At 45.2% G+C, this 16,288-nt stretch overlaps 1 protein-coding gene across 1 annotated transcript in view; it reads right to left on the reverse strand.

Annotated features, from left to right (window-relative positions):
- Nucleotides 1-16,288, reverse strand: part of CCDC38 (coiled-coil domain containing 38) — a 1,810,821-nt gene that overhangs the window by 205,027 nt on the left and 1,589,506 nt on the right. Inside the window, exon 15 of the mRNA XM_069629826.1 lies at nt 11,800-12,002. Coding sequence (XP_069485927.1) covers nt 11,800-12,002 — 203 coding nt within the window. The remainder of the gene's footprint in view (nt 1-11,799; nt 12,003-16,288) is intronic.

Here is a 16,288-nt window from a genome sequence, read left to right on the forward strand (position 1 = left end):
GTGTGGCGATTACACCTAGAATTCTTTGTTCGGGAATGATAGGTACAGGTTTAGGATTGATCAAATGTTCTTCCACTCCCATCCGAGAAAGGGCATCAGCTTTACCGTTTTTTGTACCAGTTCGATAGGTAATTATGAAGTCAAACTCGGCAAAGAATAGTGCCCAACGGAGTTGCCTAGAGGATTGAGCTTTTGCGGTTTTCAAATATTGCAGGTTTCGGTGATCTGTAATCACAGTAACGGTGTGTCGGGCCCCCAGAAGATAATGCCGCCAAGTCTTAAAGGCGGACTTGATAGCTAGAAGTTCCTTATCAGTAATAGTGTAATTGATTTCAGGAGGCGAGAATTTGCGGGACCAAAATGCCACGGGATGCAACTGATTGGTTACGGGGTCCTTTTGTGATAGAACTGCCCCCATGGCAAGGCTCGAAGCATCAGTTTCAACGATGTAGGGGAGTTCTGGGCGAGGATGTTTTAAGATCGGTGCAGTGATAAATCTAGTCTTCAAATTCTGGAAAGCTTGTTCCGCCTCGGTAGACCATTCAAAACGTTTGTTTTTCTTTAACAAGGCGGTGATGGGCTGGACTATTCGAGAGAATTCGGGGATAAACCTGCGGTAAAAGTTAGCGAAGCCTAACATGCTTTGAACACCTTTTACGGAGGATGGCGATGGCCATTTGAGAATTGCATCGACCTTCTTTGAATCCATACGCACTCCGCTAGGTGATAATATGAATCCCAAGAATTCAACTTCAGTCACGTTGAAAACACATTTTTCCAATTTAGCGAAAAGTTTGTGTTGACGCAATCTCTCGAGGACCATTTTCACGGGTTTCCGATGTTCAGTTTCCGATGAAGAATAAACGAGGATGTCGTCAATGTAAACAACAACACACACATCTATGAGCTCTCTGAGGACATTGTTCATAAAATATTGAAAGGCGGCCGGGGCATTGCAAAGTCCGAAGGGCATGACCTGATATTCAAATAGCCCATACTTGGTGCGGAAGGCCGTCTTCCATTCATCGCCCTCTTTTACTCGTACCAAGTGGTAGGCTCCTCTAAGATCCAGCTTTGTATATATGCATGCTTTTCTGACTTGGTCCAGGAGTTCAGGGATCAAAGGTAACGGATATCTATTCTTAACGGTGATCTGGTTCAGGGCGCGATAATCTATACAAGTTCTAAGTGTAACGCTCACCTGATTCCCGTAGAGGCGCCGGTCTTGACTGGGCGTATACCGTATCTTCAAAGGTGATGTGTAACACACGGCTGGCTCTTTGGGCTGGACCTCTGTGCACTGTATGTCTGACTCGAAGGGTAAGATGTCTGCAGATAGAAAATATGGGATTAAGGAACTGGGTTATTGAATGTCTCTCTCTTCTTCCCTTTCTCTTCTCCTGTAGAACCCCAAAGGTTAACGCTCTCACCTTAGGTAAGTGAACGCCGTGCTCTCCATCTGCCTCGGGGCAGGGTGCTGTAACCAGTTTCTTCACTGGATAAGGGGAGCAGGCCTCTTGACTTCAGAGGACTGCTGTCCGTCGTTTACTGCACGAACGGTAAGTTTCGAGTAATTCTAATGTCTTTAAAGTCTTTAGTAATGATGTTTCTTGTTTTGCAGGGTTCCGGCGATGGCGGATGACGGGCTGAAGTGAGTTGAAGATGGAGCCCGTGTGATGAATAGAAGCGCCTGGAAGCACGTAAGTAAGCGCTTGTTGCCTGCTTCACGATGCGCTCTAACTGTCTTTTTATTTTGCAGGTACAAGTTCGGAGCGGCTGCAGGGAGCCGGAATACCCACTGGGTTAGATGTGGAAAGGAGTAATGGCACGTGAGTATTAAAGTTCCCCAATGTCTTTAAACGCACCTTGTTTTGTCTTTCAGATGCGAGATGCAGCGCCGAAGGCCTCCGGAGCGTGCGAAGAGTTGGTAAGCTTTTGTCTTTCAGATGCCGGAATGCAGTGTGAAGACCTCCGGAGCGCACGAAGAGTAGGTAAGCCTTTGTCTTTCAGATGCCGGAATGCAGCGCGAGGCGTTGGTGACAGCCGATGGACCAGGTAAGTGAAGAGCTGTCACTGAAGACCGTAATGCTAACCTGTTCTTTCTTGTCTTTATAGGTGTTGCTGAAGACTGGATTCAGGATGGTAAGCCTTTTTCCTTAGGCCCAGGATCAGATGCAGAAGACACGATGAGCGTTCTGCTGCAGAGGATGCAGAATAATGCAAAGCAAGATTCATCCATCGGGTGTGGTTTAAATAGCCTCCTGTAGTGCTTAGGTGTCTCCTTCCACAGCCACGCCTAGGTAAGAAAAGAGTTCCTGCTTTCCAGAAGAGTTCCAGTGTTCTGAATCTAGGGAGTGGCTCCTGCCCCACCCAACAGGAAAAGTAGTTCCAAACAGAAGAGGATCAGAGGCTCAACTGGCAGGCAAGTAAGCAGCATGGTCTGCTGCAGGTAAGTCCACCCAAGCATTATGAGCCCGGCGCTTCCAGCGCTGGGACTGGGCATATTTATGAGCCTGGTGCCACTGGCGCCAGGACTGGGTCCAAAAGGTCCCAATTGGGACTGGTTGGCACTCGGAACCTGGGTTATGGATCTGCTTCCAAGGGAGTTGGGAAAACCCTGACCTTTTGGAAGCAGAGATCATGACAGTACCCCCCTCAAGACCCCTCCCAAACCGGGCTTCTCCGGGGGTTTTGGCTTGTCAGGAAATGTTCGGTGAAATCTTTTGATTAGGCGAGGAGCGTGGACATATACAGCAGGTTCCCAGGATCTCTCTTGGGGGCCGTAGCCTTTCCAGTCAATTAGGTAAAATAGTTTAGATTTGGAGATCTTGGAGTCCAGAATGCTTTTGACTTCAAACTCGAGTTCTCCATCAACTAGGATAGGTTTTGGAGATTTAGTTAGTCGGGTTTGAGGTTGCACGGGTTTTAATAGAGAGACGTGGAAGACCGGATGTATCTTCATGTGCGGGGGCAAGTCCAACTTGACCGCTACTGGGTTTACTATGGTAGTGATGGAATAGGGACCAAGGTATCTTGGGTTGAATGTGCGTGGCCCTTTTAGAGGTAGATATTTGATGGATAACCAGACTTGATCCCCTACTTGATATTGAGGGGCTTCCTTCCGATGTTGATCTGCTCCTTTCTTGTATTGTTCTTTAGCCCTTTGAAGGTGAGAAACAGCTTCCTTAAAGGCTTGGGTGATTGTAGAATGCAGGTAGTCTACTGCTGGTGTTTCAAGATCTTGGAGGGGATCCAACTCCGAGGTTCGAGGGTGACTGCCGTACAAAAGAAAAAACGGGGTTTTCCCAGTTCCCGAATGGACAGAGTTATTGTAGGCATATTCGGCTATCCAAAGGATGTCTTTCCAAGTTTTTGCAGTTTGTTGCAGCATGCAGCGTAAATACTGTTCCAGAGTTTGATTGGTCCTCTCGGTTTTTTCCGTCGGTCTGAGGGTGGTGACTGGTCGATAGTCTCACATCAATTTGAGCCGACCGACAGCAACTTCGCCAAAAATGAGAAATAAATTGACTACCTCGATCCGAAATTAGAACCGAAGGAAAACCGTGCAGTCGGACGATGTTTTCGAGAAATTCTCGGGCCAGAGTTGCTGCTGTTGGCAAGCCTTTGAGCGGAATGAAATGCGCCATCTTGGAGAATAAGTCCACGATTACTAGAATCGTATTGTATCCGGAGCATGGAGGTTGATCGGTGATGAAGTCCATAGAAAGCGTATGCCAAGGGCGAGGTGGGATGTCAATAGGGCGTAAGAGGCCTGCTGGTCTTTCCTTTTGACTCTTGTTTTGGGCGCATACTCCACAGGACATTATAAAGTCTCTGATATCTTTTTTCCAAGACGGCCACCAGAAGTAGCGCTTGATCTTTTCTGAGGTCTTGGCCATACCGGGATGTCCTTCCATTAAAGAATCGTGATAACAAGGGATTACTTTTTTCTGTAAATCTGTGCTGGGTAGGTATAATCGTTCTTGGAAATACAATAAGTTGTCCTTTACTGCAAAGTCCTTTCCCTGCAGATGCCAATTCTGTATGTCTGCTGGAGTTACAAGTTGCCTGGCTTTATCCTTAACTTCCTCTATGGATTCTGTGGCGATTACACCCAGAATTCTTTGTTCGGGAATGATTGGTACAGGTTTAGGGTTGATCAAGTGTTCTTCCACTCCCATCCCAGAAAGGGCATCAGCTTTACCGTTCCTTGTACCAGGTCGATAGGTAATTATGAAGTCAAACTCGGCAAAGAATAATGCCCAACGGAGTTGTCTAGAGGATTGGGCTTTTGCGGTTTTCAAATATTGCAGGTTTCGGTGATCCGTAATCACAGTAACGGTGTGTCGGGCCCCCAGCAGATAATGCCGCCAAGCCTTAAAGGCAGACTTGATAGCCAGAAGTTCCTTGCCAGTAATCGTGTAATTGATTTCAGGAGGCGAGAATTTGCGGGACCAAAATGCCACGGATGCAACTGATTGGTTACCGGGTCCTTTTGTGATAGAACTGCCCCCATGGCAAGGCTTGAAGCATCAGTTTCCACGATGTAGGGGAGTTTGGGGCGAGGGTGTTTTAAGATTGGTGCAGAGATAAATTTAGTCTTCAAATCCTGGAAAGCTTGTTCCGCCTCGGTAGACCATTCAAAACGTTTGTTTTTCTTTAACAAGGCAGTGATGGGCTGGACTATTCGAGAGAATTCGGGGATAAACCTGCGGTAAAAGTTAGCGAAGCCTAACATGCTTTGCACACCTTTTACGGAGGATGGTGATGGCCATTTGAGAACTGCATCGACCTTCTTTGAATCCATACGCACTCCGCCAGGTGATAATATGAATCCCAAGAATTCAACTTCAGTCACGTTGAAAACACATTTTTCCAACTTAGCGAAAAGTTTGTGTTGACGCAATCTTTCGAGGACCATTTTCACGTGTTTCCGATGTTCAGATTCCGATGAAGAATAAACGAGGATGTCGTCAATGTAAACAACAACACACACATCTATGAGCTCTCTGAGGACATCGTTCATAAAATATTGAAAGGTGGCCAGGGCATTGCAAAGTCCGAAGGGCATGACCTGATATTCAAATAGCCCATACTTGGTGCGGAAGGCCGTCTTCCATTCATCGCCCTCTTTTACTCGTACCAAGTGGTAAGCTCCTCTAAGATCCAGCTTTGTATATATGCATGCTTTTCTGACTTGGTCCAGGAGTTCAGGGATCAAAGGTAACGGATATCTATTCTTAACGGTGATCTGGTTCAGGGAGCGATAATCTATACAAGTTCTAAGGTCTCCTTCCTTTTTTGGAACGAAGAACAAAGCTGAAGAAGCAGGGGACTTGGAAGGACGAATAAACCCATTTGCCAGGTATTGATCCAGGTATTGTCGAAGGTGAAGGTTCTCAGGCTCGGTGAGGGCATAAATTCTACTACAAGGAGGATTAGATCCAGGTATCAGGTCTATCTGGCAGTCATAAGACCTATGAGGAGGTAGAGAGTTAGCCTGATCCTTCCGGAAAACATCTTGGTATTCTAGGTATTCAGGAGGTAACTGGGGAGTCTCTGAAGAAATTGCTGCCGGTGGGTGCAACACCAGGTGGAGGGTGACAAGTAGAGACACATTCTGGAAACTGGACCGTTCTTGCTCGCCAATCGATCAGAGGATTGTGTTTCTCTAACCAAGGTATTCCTAGAATAATCTGAAACTGAGGGGCCTTGATCACATCGAACACGATCTTCTCATGGTGTCCATCTTGACTTACTAGCGTCACCTCTTGAGTGGTATGCGTTACTGGCCCGGAGGCTATCTCCGTACCATCCACCGTAGTAATGACGTCCTTTACAGCCTTGGGACAAAGAGTTAGATTCATCCTCAAAACCATTTCATGATCCACATAATTGCCGATGGCACCGCTGTCGACGTAAGCTTCAATTGCATGTAATCGATCCGGATTATCAGGGCTAATGAGGACCATAGGTATCACGAAATGCGAGGTCACGGAACTGGTTTTCACGCTCGGCAAGAGGACCTCTATTCTTGTCGGGCGAGGTCGTTTCCCTGCTCAGAGTTTGCAACTTTGGTAACTGCAGCTCCTACTGCCTTCTTGGCAGGTTTCACCGGACAGTCTCGAAGAAAGTGCCCTGAGTTGCCGCAATAGAGGCATAATTGCAACTGTTTTCTCCTTTCCCGCTCCTTTTGTGTTAGAGGACCTTTCAGACCCCCTATTTGCATGGGTTCCCCGGAGTCTACTCCTTTGGAAGGAGTTGGCGGTTTGGAAAATACTCGAGCATCAAACTTGGAATGATCGGCCTTCCTGTTCTGCAGTCTGTGATCTATTTGAACGACTAAGTCTATATAGTCCGAACAATCTTGTGGGGGATTCACTACTTGGGCTAACACATCTTTGAGCTCTCCACGTAGACCTCTATAAAACAGCGTAATCCTTTTGTCCTCAGGCCATTGAGTTTCCACTATCAGTCTGTTGAAAGACGCAATATAAGCTAAAAGGTCTTGATTACCTTGTCGCAACGAAAGAAGCTCATTGTCAAAGGCCTGCCCCTGTGAATGTCTTGCGAACAGTTTTTCCATACTGAGCTGAAAAGCTTGAAAATCATGGAGGACCGGATCATCTTGATTAACTAGAGGGATCGACCAGTCTGCCGCATTGCCACTAAGGTACGAAAGCACGAAAGCTACTTTAGCTTGATCAGTTGGAAAGGCTGCTGGCCGGCATAAGAAATGCAACCGGCACTGATTGATAAATACTGCAAACCTCTTTGGGTCACCAGAAAATCGTTCGTGCGGAGCCAGAGGTACATTCCCAGGTAGGTTGATCTGCACTGGATTCATAGAGGATGTAGAAGGAAGATTTCCCCCAGATGCGGGTAACGGGGTCTGTCCGGCTTGTGACTGTAGCAATTGTCTAGCGAGATCATCTGTTCGCTCCTTGGAAATAATCAGTTCCCTTCTTAGAGCGTCCGTTTCCTGACGGGCTGCATGCACTTCTGCCCTTAGTTCCCCAAGTAACTGGGCTAGCTGGTCGGTATCCGAGGTTTCCATAGCGCCTGGACGGGAGTTTTGTGGTAGGCTTTGCGTTCTGTAATGCTCACCTGATTCCCGTAGAGGCGCCGGTCTTGACTGGGCGTATACCGTATCTTCAAAGGTGATGTGTAACACACGGCTGGCTCTTTGGGCTGGACCTCTGTGCACTGTATGTCTGACTCGAAGGGTAAGATGTCTGCAGATAGAAAATATGGGATTAATGAACTGGGGATATTGGGTGCCTCTCTCCTCTTCCCTTTCTCTTCTCCTGTAGAACCCCAAAGGTTAACGCCCTCACCTTAGGTAAGTGAACGCCGAGCTCTCCATTTGCCTCGGGGCAGGGTGCCGTAACCAGTTTCTTCACTGGATAAGGGTGCAGGCCTCTTGACCTCAGGGGACTGCTGTCCGTCGTTAACTGCACGAACGGTAAGTTCTGGGCACTTCAAATGTCTTAAAAGTCTTTTGTAATGATATCTCTTGTTTTGCAGGGTTCCGGCGATGGCGGATGGCGGGCTGATGAGAGTTGAGGATCGAACCCGCGTGAGGAATAGAAGCGCCTGGAAGCACGTAAGTAAGCACTTGTAGCCTGCTTCACGATGCGCACTAACTGTCCCTTTTATCTTGCAGGTACAAGTTCGGAGCTTTAGAGAAGCTGAAGGGTGCTGGAATACCCACTGGATTCGGCGTGGGAAGGAGTAAGGGCACGTGAGTAATAAAGTTGCCCAATGTCTTTAAACGCACCTTCTTTTGTCTTTCAGATGCGGGATGCAGCGCCGAAGGCCTCCGGAGCGTGCGAAGAGCTGGTAAGCTTTTGTCTTTCAGATGCCGGAATGCAGTGCGAAGACCTCCGGAGCATGCGAAGAGTAGGTAAGCCTTTGTCTTTCAGATGCCGGAATGCAGCGCAGGGCGTTGGTGACAGCTGCCACTGAAGACCGTAGTGCTAACCTGTTCTTTCTTTGTCTTTACAGGTGCTGCTGAAGACTGGATTCCAGGATGGTAAGCCTTTGTTCCATTAGGCCCAGGATCAGAAGCAGAAAACACGATGAGCGTTCTGCTGCAGAGAATGCAGAATAACGCAAAGCAAGATTCATCCATCGGGTGTGGTTTAAATAGCCTCCTGTAGTGCTTAGGTGTCTCCTTCCACAGCCTCGCCTAGGTAAGAAAAGAGTTCCTGCTTTCCAGAAGAGTTCCAGTGTTCTGAACCTAGGGAGTGGCTCCTGCCCCACCAACAGGAAAAGTAGTCCCAAACAGAAGAGGATCAGGGGCTCAACTGGCAGGTAAGTAAGCAGCATGGTCTGCTGCAGGTAAGTCCACCCAAGCATTATGAGCCCGGCGCTTCCAGCGCTGGGACTGGGCATCTTTATGAGCCTGGTGCCACTGGCGCCAGGACAGGGTCCAAAAGGTCCCAATTGGGACTGGCTGGCACTCGGAACCGGGGTTATGGGTCTGCTTCCAAGGGAGTCGGGAAAGTCCTGATCTTTTGGAAGCAGAGATCATGACATGTACCAAGGGCTGCTCCTTGGTTATTAGGGCCTGAAAGGGTTGTCAAAGTGATACTGGAGACAGTGGTCACAGAAGATGGCAAAAAGTGGAATAAGAGCACAGCTGATCAGGCCAAATTGTGTTGCACTTAATTTTCGCTCTATGCATGGAGGAGGGATATGTATTATGCCCTTATTTTTACTATTGTGGCATCATTCTCTTTCCCAATTTTCCTTACATGTCCTTTGTTTCCCTTCCTCATTTTCTCTTCACTATGAATGGAACCTTCAGGGCAGCAAGTGAGTTTTCCAGAGAGGACAGTGGGGAAGGACCTTCTTGTTGCTGGCCGTGTAGTGTCAGTGTCATGTCTTTGATCCCATATAACTGCTGATGTCTTAGGTGGAACAACACCAGCCTACTGCAATCCCCACACCTTTGGAATACCCTGGCCCCTGACCAGAGACTCTGCCCTTGTCTCATCAGCTTCAAGCAGACTCAGAAAACTACTCTCTTTGAATAAACTCCTGAACTAATTCTATATGTTCTCTTTTTTTTCTGTTGGTGTTCTCTCTGGGTTCCCTGTTTTTGTTGTTATGTCTGTTCCAGCGCTCGCATGCCTCCGGGCTCCTGTCCAGCGCTTTACAAATAAATAAATTAATTAATTAAATAAATGTTGAACCTGCAAATAAACATACATGCCAGGTTACCCTGGGCAGTCAGGCTGATTTTCTTTGCAACACTAATGAGCCCTCAATAAAATAATAGTCCATAAATAATACACCCAACATACCTGCCATCTATTTGAAAATTACGATATTATTTTCGGATAACACAAGAACACAAAGCACCGAGATACACTTCTATTCAGTTCTAGCTCAACCATTGAATTATTTTGCTGATAACAACAGCTGGATTTTCTGCTTAAAACCAGACCCGTAACAGTACTGCTCCATTCACTCTATCAGCTGCATATGTTTAAATGAATAACACCCTTAAACTATTTGCAAAATGTAATATGGTCCAGCTGTAAATGCCTTGAAGGGCCCAGAAGGCACTCCATGCCTGCCCCCTCCAAGGAAATTATTCAATATGGTGGCATGTTCAGTCCATACCATCAGTTCATCTTAATGAACTACCTATTCAAGTATGATCCACCTCCTCTACCAACATACTGAGTTTCTATAACTGTACCATTACATGAGATTTGCAAAACAGCAGCCCCCAGCGACCTGCTGGCAATCCATAGACAGCCCAGCCGCATAAAGCAGAACCATAGATGATTCTCAATTTCACAATTTGCAGGTTTAGCAAATAGCTGTTTTTACACAAAACGATTTTCAGGGTTTCATCAATTCTATTTTTCTAATATTTTAATCTTTTTATGATGGTTTATTTACATGATCTTTTGATGTGTTTCTCTTTTTTTTTATACCAGAGTATCAGATGGAACAGATTACACCGATATATTGATTTTGGCAAAAGTGTAATTTTAATAGCTCCAACCCCACAAGGTTCGCGCTTCAGGAGGTAATTTCAACCATTTTATCAATGGCATTTTTTAAAGTAGGTGGGAAGTATCTCTATTAATGTTTACTCCCAAGTACACATCAAATAGATTCTGCATGCAGGTGTGAGTGACAGGGAATCTCACAGTCTTAGATTTATTTATTTTATTTTTGAGGATTTTCCCAAATTTTTCAAGAACACCGAAAATGGTGGAGCCATATAGCAAGATCTGAGATATGTATGAGCATATTATGTGCACGTAGAATAACCTTTGAAAGGGGTAACTTTGATCCTCTGTACCCTCTCATCAACCCTCAGATAAAGGCCATCACCGCCTCAGATTGCGAGGACAGGGGCACTCTATAAAGCATTCCATGCACTCAAAGATTCTCACAAATCCCATTTTTTCCTAAAACAACTTTGATCGAATGCTGCATCTCCACTGACTGCCGCCAGAGGGCTGGAAACCCTGGTGACCCAAATTAATCACTCCTAATAAATCCACCACATTATGAAAGCTGTTTCTTCCTTTAATGTCTGCTGTCTTGTTCCCATACAATATGGCATCACCACGCGCAGCCGCTTCACAAAAACCTTTGCAAAAATCTTCCAACCCACATTCAGAAGAGAAATAGGGCAAAGATTCTCACATCTAGCATGACCTTTTCCTGGTTTGAGGATTAGGGTAATAATTGCAGTTTTCATTGAATTAGGGATGTCAGCCATCTTGGCACACAGGAACAGCTCATCACTAAAAGCATTGTAGTTTCAAAGGCATCTGTTGATGCACAATACTTCGCTGATCTCTCCTAGCGAGACCTCACTATTCAAATGATCTATTTATTTAGCTTCCTGAAGGCAAGGCACATACACACACTAATCATAAATGTGTTAATCAATTAACCTGGTGTCAGGCGTCTAACCGTGACCATGGGGTGCACTATACCAATCAAAAAGGTCCTCACCAGCGCCAATTGAGTTGCCCCTTAAATTCTTTTCCTCCTGCATAAGCTTTTAGGACAATAGTTCCCCAGCTCTTTACTGTGTTCCCACTATGCATGTCCAGTAAATAATATCTCCCTCTCAGCCCCCTGGGTCAGGAGGAAATCCAGCTTGTCTGTGGCCCTTTTCACTCCCCATCCATTTACCTTTGATGGATCTACCCTAACTAGAGCGTCAGCATCCCTCAGTTCCTCCTCTAGTTGCTCCAAATCTCTCTTCCAGTTCCTGTTTACCTGTGAGGTGTAATTAATGATTCAGCCACACAGTGACGCCTGTAGAACATCCCAGTAAATGAAGTAATCCTACAATGACCCATTGTTTTCCATCACAAGCTACTTATAGCACAGGGCCGGACCCCGCCCTGTGCAGGGCGAATGGGTGGGGTTGGTCAAATTTCACTATCGCCTTTCCCCAGATTGGTATGCTGACCTTGGGCCAAAACATCAGCCCAGCAACTGTTATGGGGCTGGAGCCAACCCTGAACATACAAACACACTTTCACAAATATATATATATATATACACATTTATTTATATATATATATATATATATATATATATATATATATATATATATATATATATATATATATATATATATATATATATATATATATATATATAGATGTGGGAACATTCAGTAAATGATAAAGATGTCAGAAATGGAAAACTAATCAGGTTTGGATTACTGTTACTCGATCGGGGTGGGACCAGAGCATGGAGGACAGAAGAATATAAAGGAACTGCAGAATGAAACACATCTGTCTTTACCTCATCCTTCGTTCCTTCTGTTTTGCCTTCTCAGCAGCTTCCAGTTTATGCTTGGGAACAGATTCGAGTGACTCATGCAGCTGCTCAAGTCGATTCTCAATGACGGCCAGCATCTGGAGTGTGCTGAAGGCGGCCTGAATTTCACCAATGGCACTTTGGTACACCTCAGCAACTTTTTTATGAAGCATGGTTAGCGTTATGTCCTTGTGGAGAAGAAACGTTGGTGTCAATGCGCAATATCATATGTATCATTGTAGAGCTATACTTTTTCTTTTAAAGGAAAATTCACACCATTGTTTCCCCCAAACAGACGACCTCTTGTTATCTCACTTTCAGTGCTTCATGAAAACACAATGTATGGATTTATGCAGTCATACCTCTGAATAGTGTTCTTGTTTTAAGGTACCATCATTTGATATCAACCCCTACATCAGGAAGGAACATCAATTTAAATATTGTCCTACATATGCATTTCCTCCATATAAAGTTAGGTTAATGGTAAACAACTAAGGCAATCCACTTTATGGTCCCTCTAGCCTTATATTAACTCTTATATCAGGCTTGTCGCTGCTCTGCCTTTCATCTTAGTAAGGTTCTTACTTTCCGTCCAATCTTGTATCCTAATAATAGCCCTCATATATTTGGCTGGTTCTTTACCTTCCTCTTCTTTGGTAAGATCCCAAACATTCCAATGTCCCTGACTGATTTGCTTATTCGTCCACCCACCTGCTCATCACCTGTTGCACAACTTGCTAATTATTCGCTCTACCTCCTCCTGGTCGTTTCCGACTTTCCTCATGTGCCTCACATATCATCAGACCTCCGCCAAGCTATCTCTCAAAGAAGGCTACACAATCTCACAAACAATGAGTGTAGTGTTAGCAATGCTTTTACTGGTCCCAAAAACCAGAAGGACCATGGAATGTGTCCCATGCGGAAACGAAAATGAACAGTCTCTTTAATTTCTTTATTTAGAACATTTATGGAGTACAATTCAAAACAAACACGTTTAATGTTGCATTTTGCAAGAAGTAAAGAAACAGAGGCAAAACAATCGATTGCCATCACTGAACAACAATAAAATGTATCCAAACAAAACCCTAAAAATGTTTCAGCAAGGAAGTAAACAGTACTCAAGGAGAGTTGCTCTCTCCAAAATATGTATAAATATGTATCTATAGCAGCAATATGGCCATTCTAGTTCATTCTCTCCTCTCCCCCATCCCCTCACTATATTCTATGCACTTACCCAATCAGAATTGTCGTCAGACCTAGTATGATAATCGCTTGTTTGTTCCCCCCCCCTCCCTCACATTTTGTCAATCTCCAGCACTACCCGAAATTTCACCAGGCCTAGTACGATAGTCGCTTGTTTTGTTCCTCTTCTTCCCCCCTCTCTTCTTCACCTTTGTCAATCTCCAGCACTACCAGAAATGTCTTCAGGCTTAGTACGATAGTAGCTTGTTTTCTCCCCGCCTCTCTCCTTCACCTTTTGTCAATCTCCAGCACTACCAGAAATGTCGTCAGGCCTAGTACGATAGTTGCTTGTTTTGTTCTTCTCCTTCCTCCTTTCTCCCTCCCCCTCCCTCTTCCCTCCTTTTTTGTCATTCCCCTGCACTACCAGAAATGTAGATAGGCCTAGTATGATGGTCGCCTGTCTCATCTCTTACCTCCCCCTCCCTTCCTCCCTCCTTATCATTGTCAAAGCTCTTGCAATATCTGAAATTACGTCAGGCCTAGTACGATAGTTAATATCACATTCTATATGTCTCAAGGCCTTGTAAGAATGCCATTGTATTTTTCCTTGCTCCCTCCCTTGCCTTGAAGCGCTCTGAAACACATGTGTGTATAGGCGCTATACAAATACACTTTCAATATTAATTGTCTCTCTTAGGAAATAACATGGGGTTTAGCTCTTGTCTCACAGTGGGAGCCAGCCCAAGAGATGGAGAAATTACTTACCATAATGTTCTTTCTATGGATTCTTCTCCCGGAGATTAGTCATCAGATAGATATTTATATTATTTGCATTTATTGGGTATTTATAATGTGCCTATACACAATGCGTTTCAAGGCGCAACAAGACAGAGGGGTGGGGGAAACAGGGAGGACAAAACAAAAACGATCCTACTATGCCTTGTGACATTCGGATTGTGCAAGTGAAGTAAGAGCTGCACCTGTTAAATAGGGAGGCACCTATCGGCCCCAAACATGTGAGAGATAATGTGCTACATAGAAGCTGGTTCACCCAAGGACTAATCTCCCACTCTCAAGCATCCCTCCCATACTAATACAGCCAAAAGTGACCGAAAAACCCTAAAGGGAAAAAATACTTGAGGCTAAAGGCACCTTTTATAATGGCCAAATTGAGAAAGCCGTACACAGCACAAAAAAGCTCTTTGAAGTGTTTAAAATGCTGGAAAACCGACTGTACTAACACCTCCCAACACCTACTCTGACCAAGACTGTGTCATGGACCAACTAGCGTTTGAAGCCAAAATCAGAACAGCAAGGACAAAGATTCAAAGTAATCTGGAAAATCTGGCCCACCCTGCCCACAAGAGAGATAGAAACGACAATTGAGACTGAGTTTAATTTCTTACCCATCTCTGTTTCACATATGGGCAAAATTCTATTCTCTATACATCCTCATTCTGCCGAAAATAATCTTGAAACATAAATATTCGCCCTGTTCCTGTCAAGATTTGTAAACACCTCCTTTTATCATCTTGTGGTCCCAGATTCCATAAAAAAGACTACCAACTCTCCTATGATTAAAAAAGCAGGACTAGACCCACATGACGTGAATAATCTGTGCCCTATTAAAAACTGCAACTTTCTGCTTAAGATCTTGGACAAAGCCGCCACTGTGCAACTCCAGAATTTCATCGAGGAGGCTTTTATTTTACATCCTAGGCAATCAGGTTTTAGGGCCAATTTTAGTACTGAGACTGCCCTAATTGACCTACAATCCATGCTGCTCAGTATCCTCGATAAAGGCAATAGCGGGCTGCTAATACTGCTTAATCTATCTGCAGCTGTCGATCTCTTGGACAATAATCGTCTGATCCAGACATTGATGGTCTCCAGTTCACTTATCCCCCATGCTATTGCATGGGTACACTCATTTCTGTCTAATCATACATTCTATTGTCTGCTGGGGTGATGTACCTTCCCCACCTACACCCATTATATATGGGGTCCTTCAGGGTGCCTATTTATCAATCACCACTCCTCTTTAACTTATAGCTTAAACCTCTTTGTGATTTGTTGCAAAGCTGCAGGGCTTTCTTTGCCAACTATGCTGACAATACTCAGCTGGTCCTGGAGCTTTGCAGGAACTGAGGGCAGGACTCAGCTAGACTGAATGATCTCTATCTCTTGATAGAATCTTGGATGAACCAAATATGGATGTTTCTGACCAAAACCAAGAGAGAACTGATCATTTGTGGCTCCTCTCACTCTTGAGATAAATTCGACCCGAGATATCACTCTTTAGATCCAGGAGTGTGACATCCCCATGGTCAAGAAAGTTGAGACCCTTAATTTTCACCTGGATGCCTCCCTCAAAGCCAAATCACACATCAATCTGACCTGTAGCAAATTGTTCCTATTACCTGCGGCTCCTGAAAAACATCTGTCCAGTTCTGTCTGAACCCAACAGTGCATCTATTGCACTCGCAGTGATACTTCCAAGAATCGATTACTGCAATGCCCTCCTAGGGGGAGCCTCTAAAAAGAGCATACAAAAACTCCAAGTGGTTCAAAATGAAGCACTCTGCATTGCCAAAAAAAACCCAAGGCGGGACCACATAACAGAATGCCGTCAATCACTGCATTGGCTTCCCCTCTTGGCAAGGGTCCAGTTTAAAACTGCTACTCTGGTGCATAAATGCCTGTACGGCCCCAGGCCTACCTATCTTAAAAACCAGATATGTCCATACCAGCCCCCCAGAACCTTGCAGTCCTCCGCCCTCCACCTGATCTGTCAGGTGAACTACTCACGTACTTATGGTCTTGGGATTTCATTCCCTGCTACTGCAGCCAGTCTCTGGAACACCCTCCCTTGTGACCTCAGACAACAGAAAGGCCCTAAAACCTTCCATACAAAGCTGAACACTTTACTGTTTTCTTAATTCCCTGGCTCACTCCCCATCTTGCTCTCTCTCTGCTTAGTCCTGTCTATCTCCATCCATGTGTCTTTATGTTTTAGGCGCCCCGATCGTTGTGGGTTTTCGGCGCTATATAAATAAACAAAACAAAAAGAGAAGTGTAGGGGAGAGTAGACAGGGGGAAGTGCCGGTCAGGGCAGCAGGGCCTGTCAGAAAAGTGAGTGCGAGGGGAGGGCAGGTGTACAGATCCAGATGAAAGCAGAGAGTGCAGGGGAAGGAAGGTCCACATGCTAAGTGTGAGGTAAGTGGATGGAAGGGCTATAAGGGTGCAGGCCCAGCCAGGCAAATGTGGGGATAAGGGGCCCAGAAGGGCAAGT

The sequence above is a fragment of the Ambystoma mexicanum genome, chromosome 12, assembly GCF_040938575.1.
Source record: "Ambystoma mexicanum isolate Mex_15411 chromosome 12, UKY_AmexF1_1, whole genome shotgun sequence".
Taxonomy (NCBI): domain Eukaryota; kingdom Metazoa; phylum Chordata; class Amphibia; order Caudata; family Ambystomatidae; genus Ambystoma; species Ambystoma mexicanum.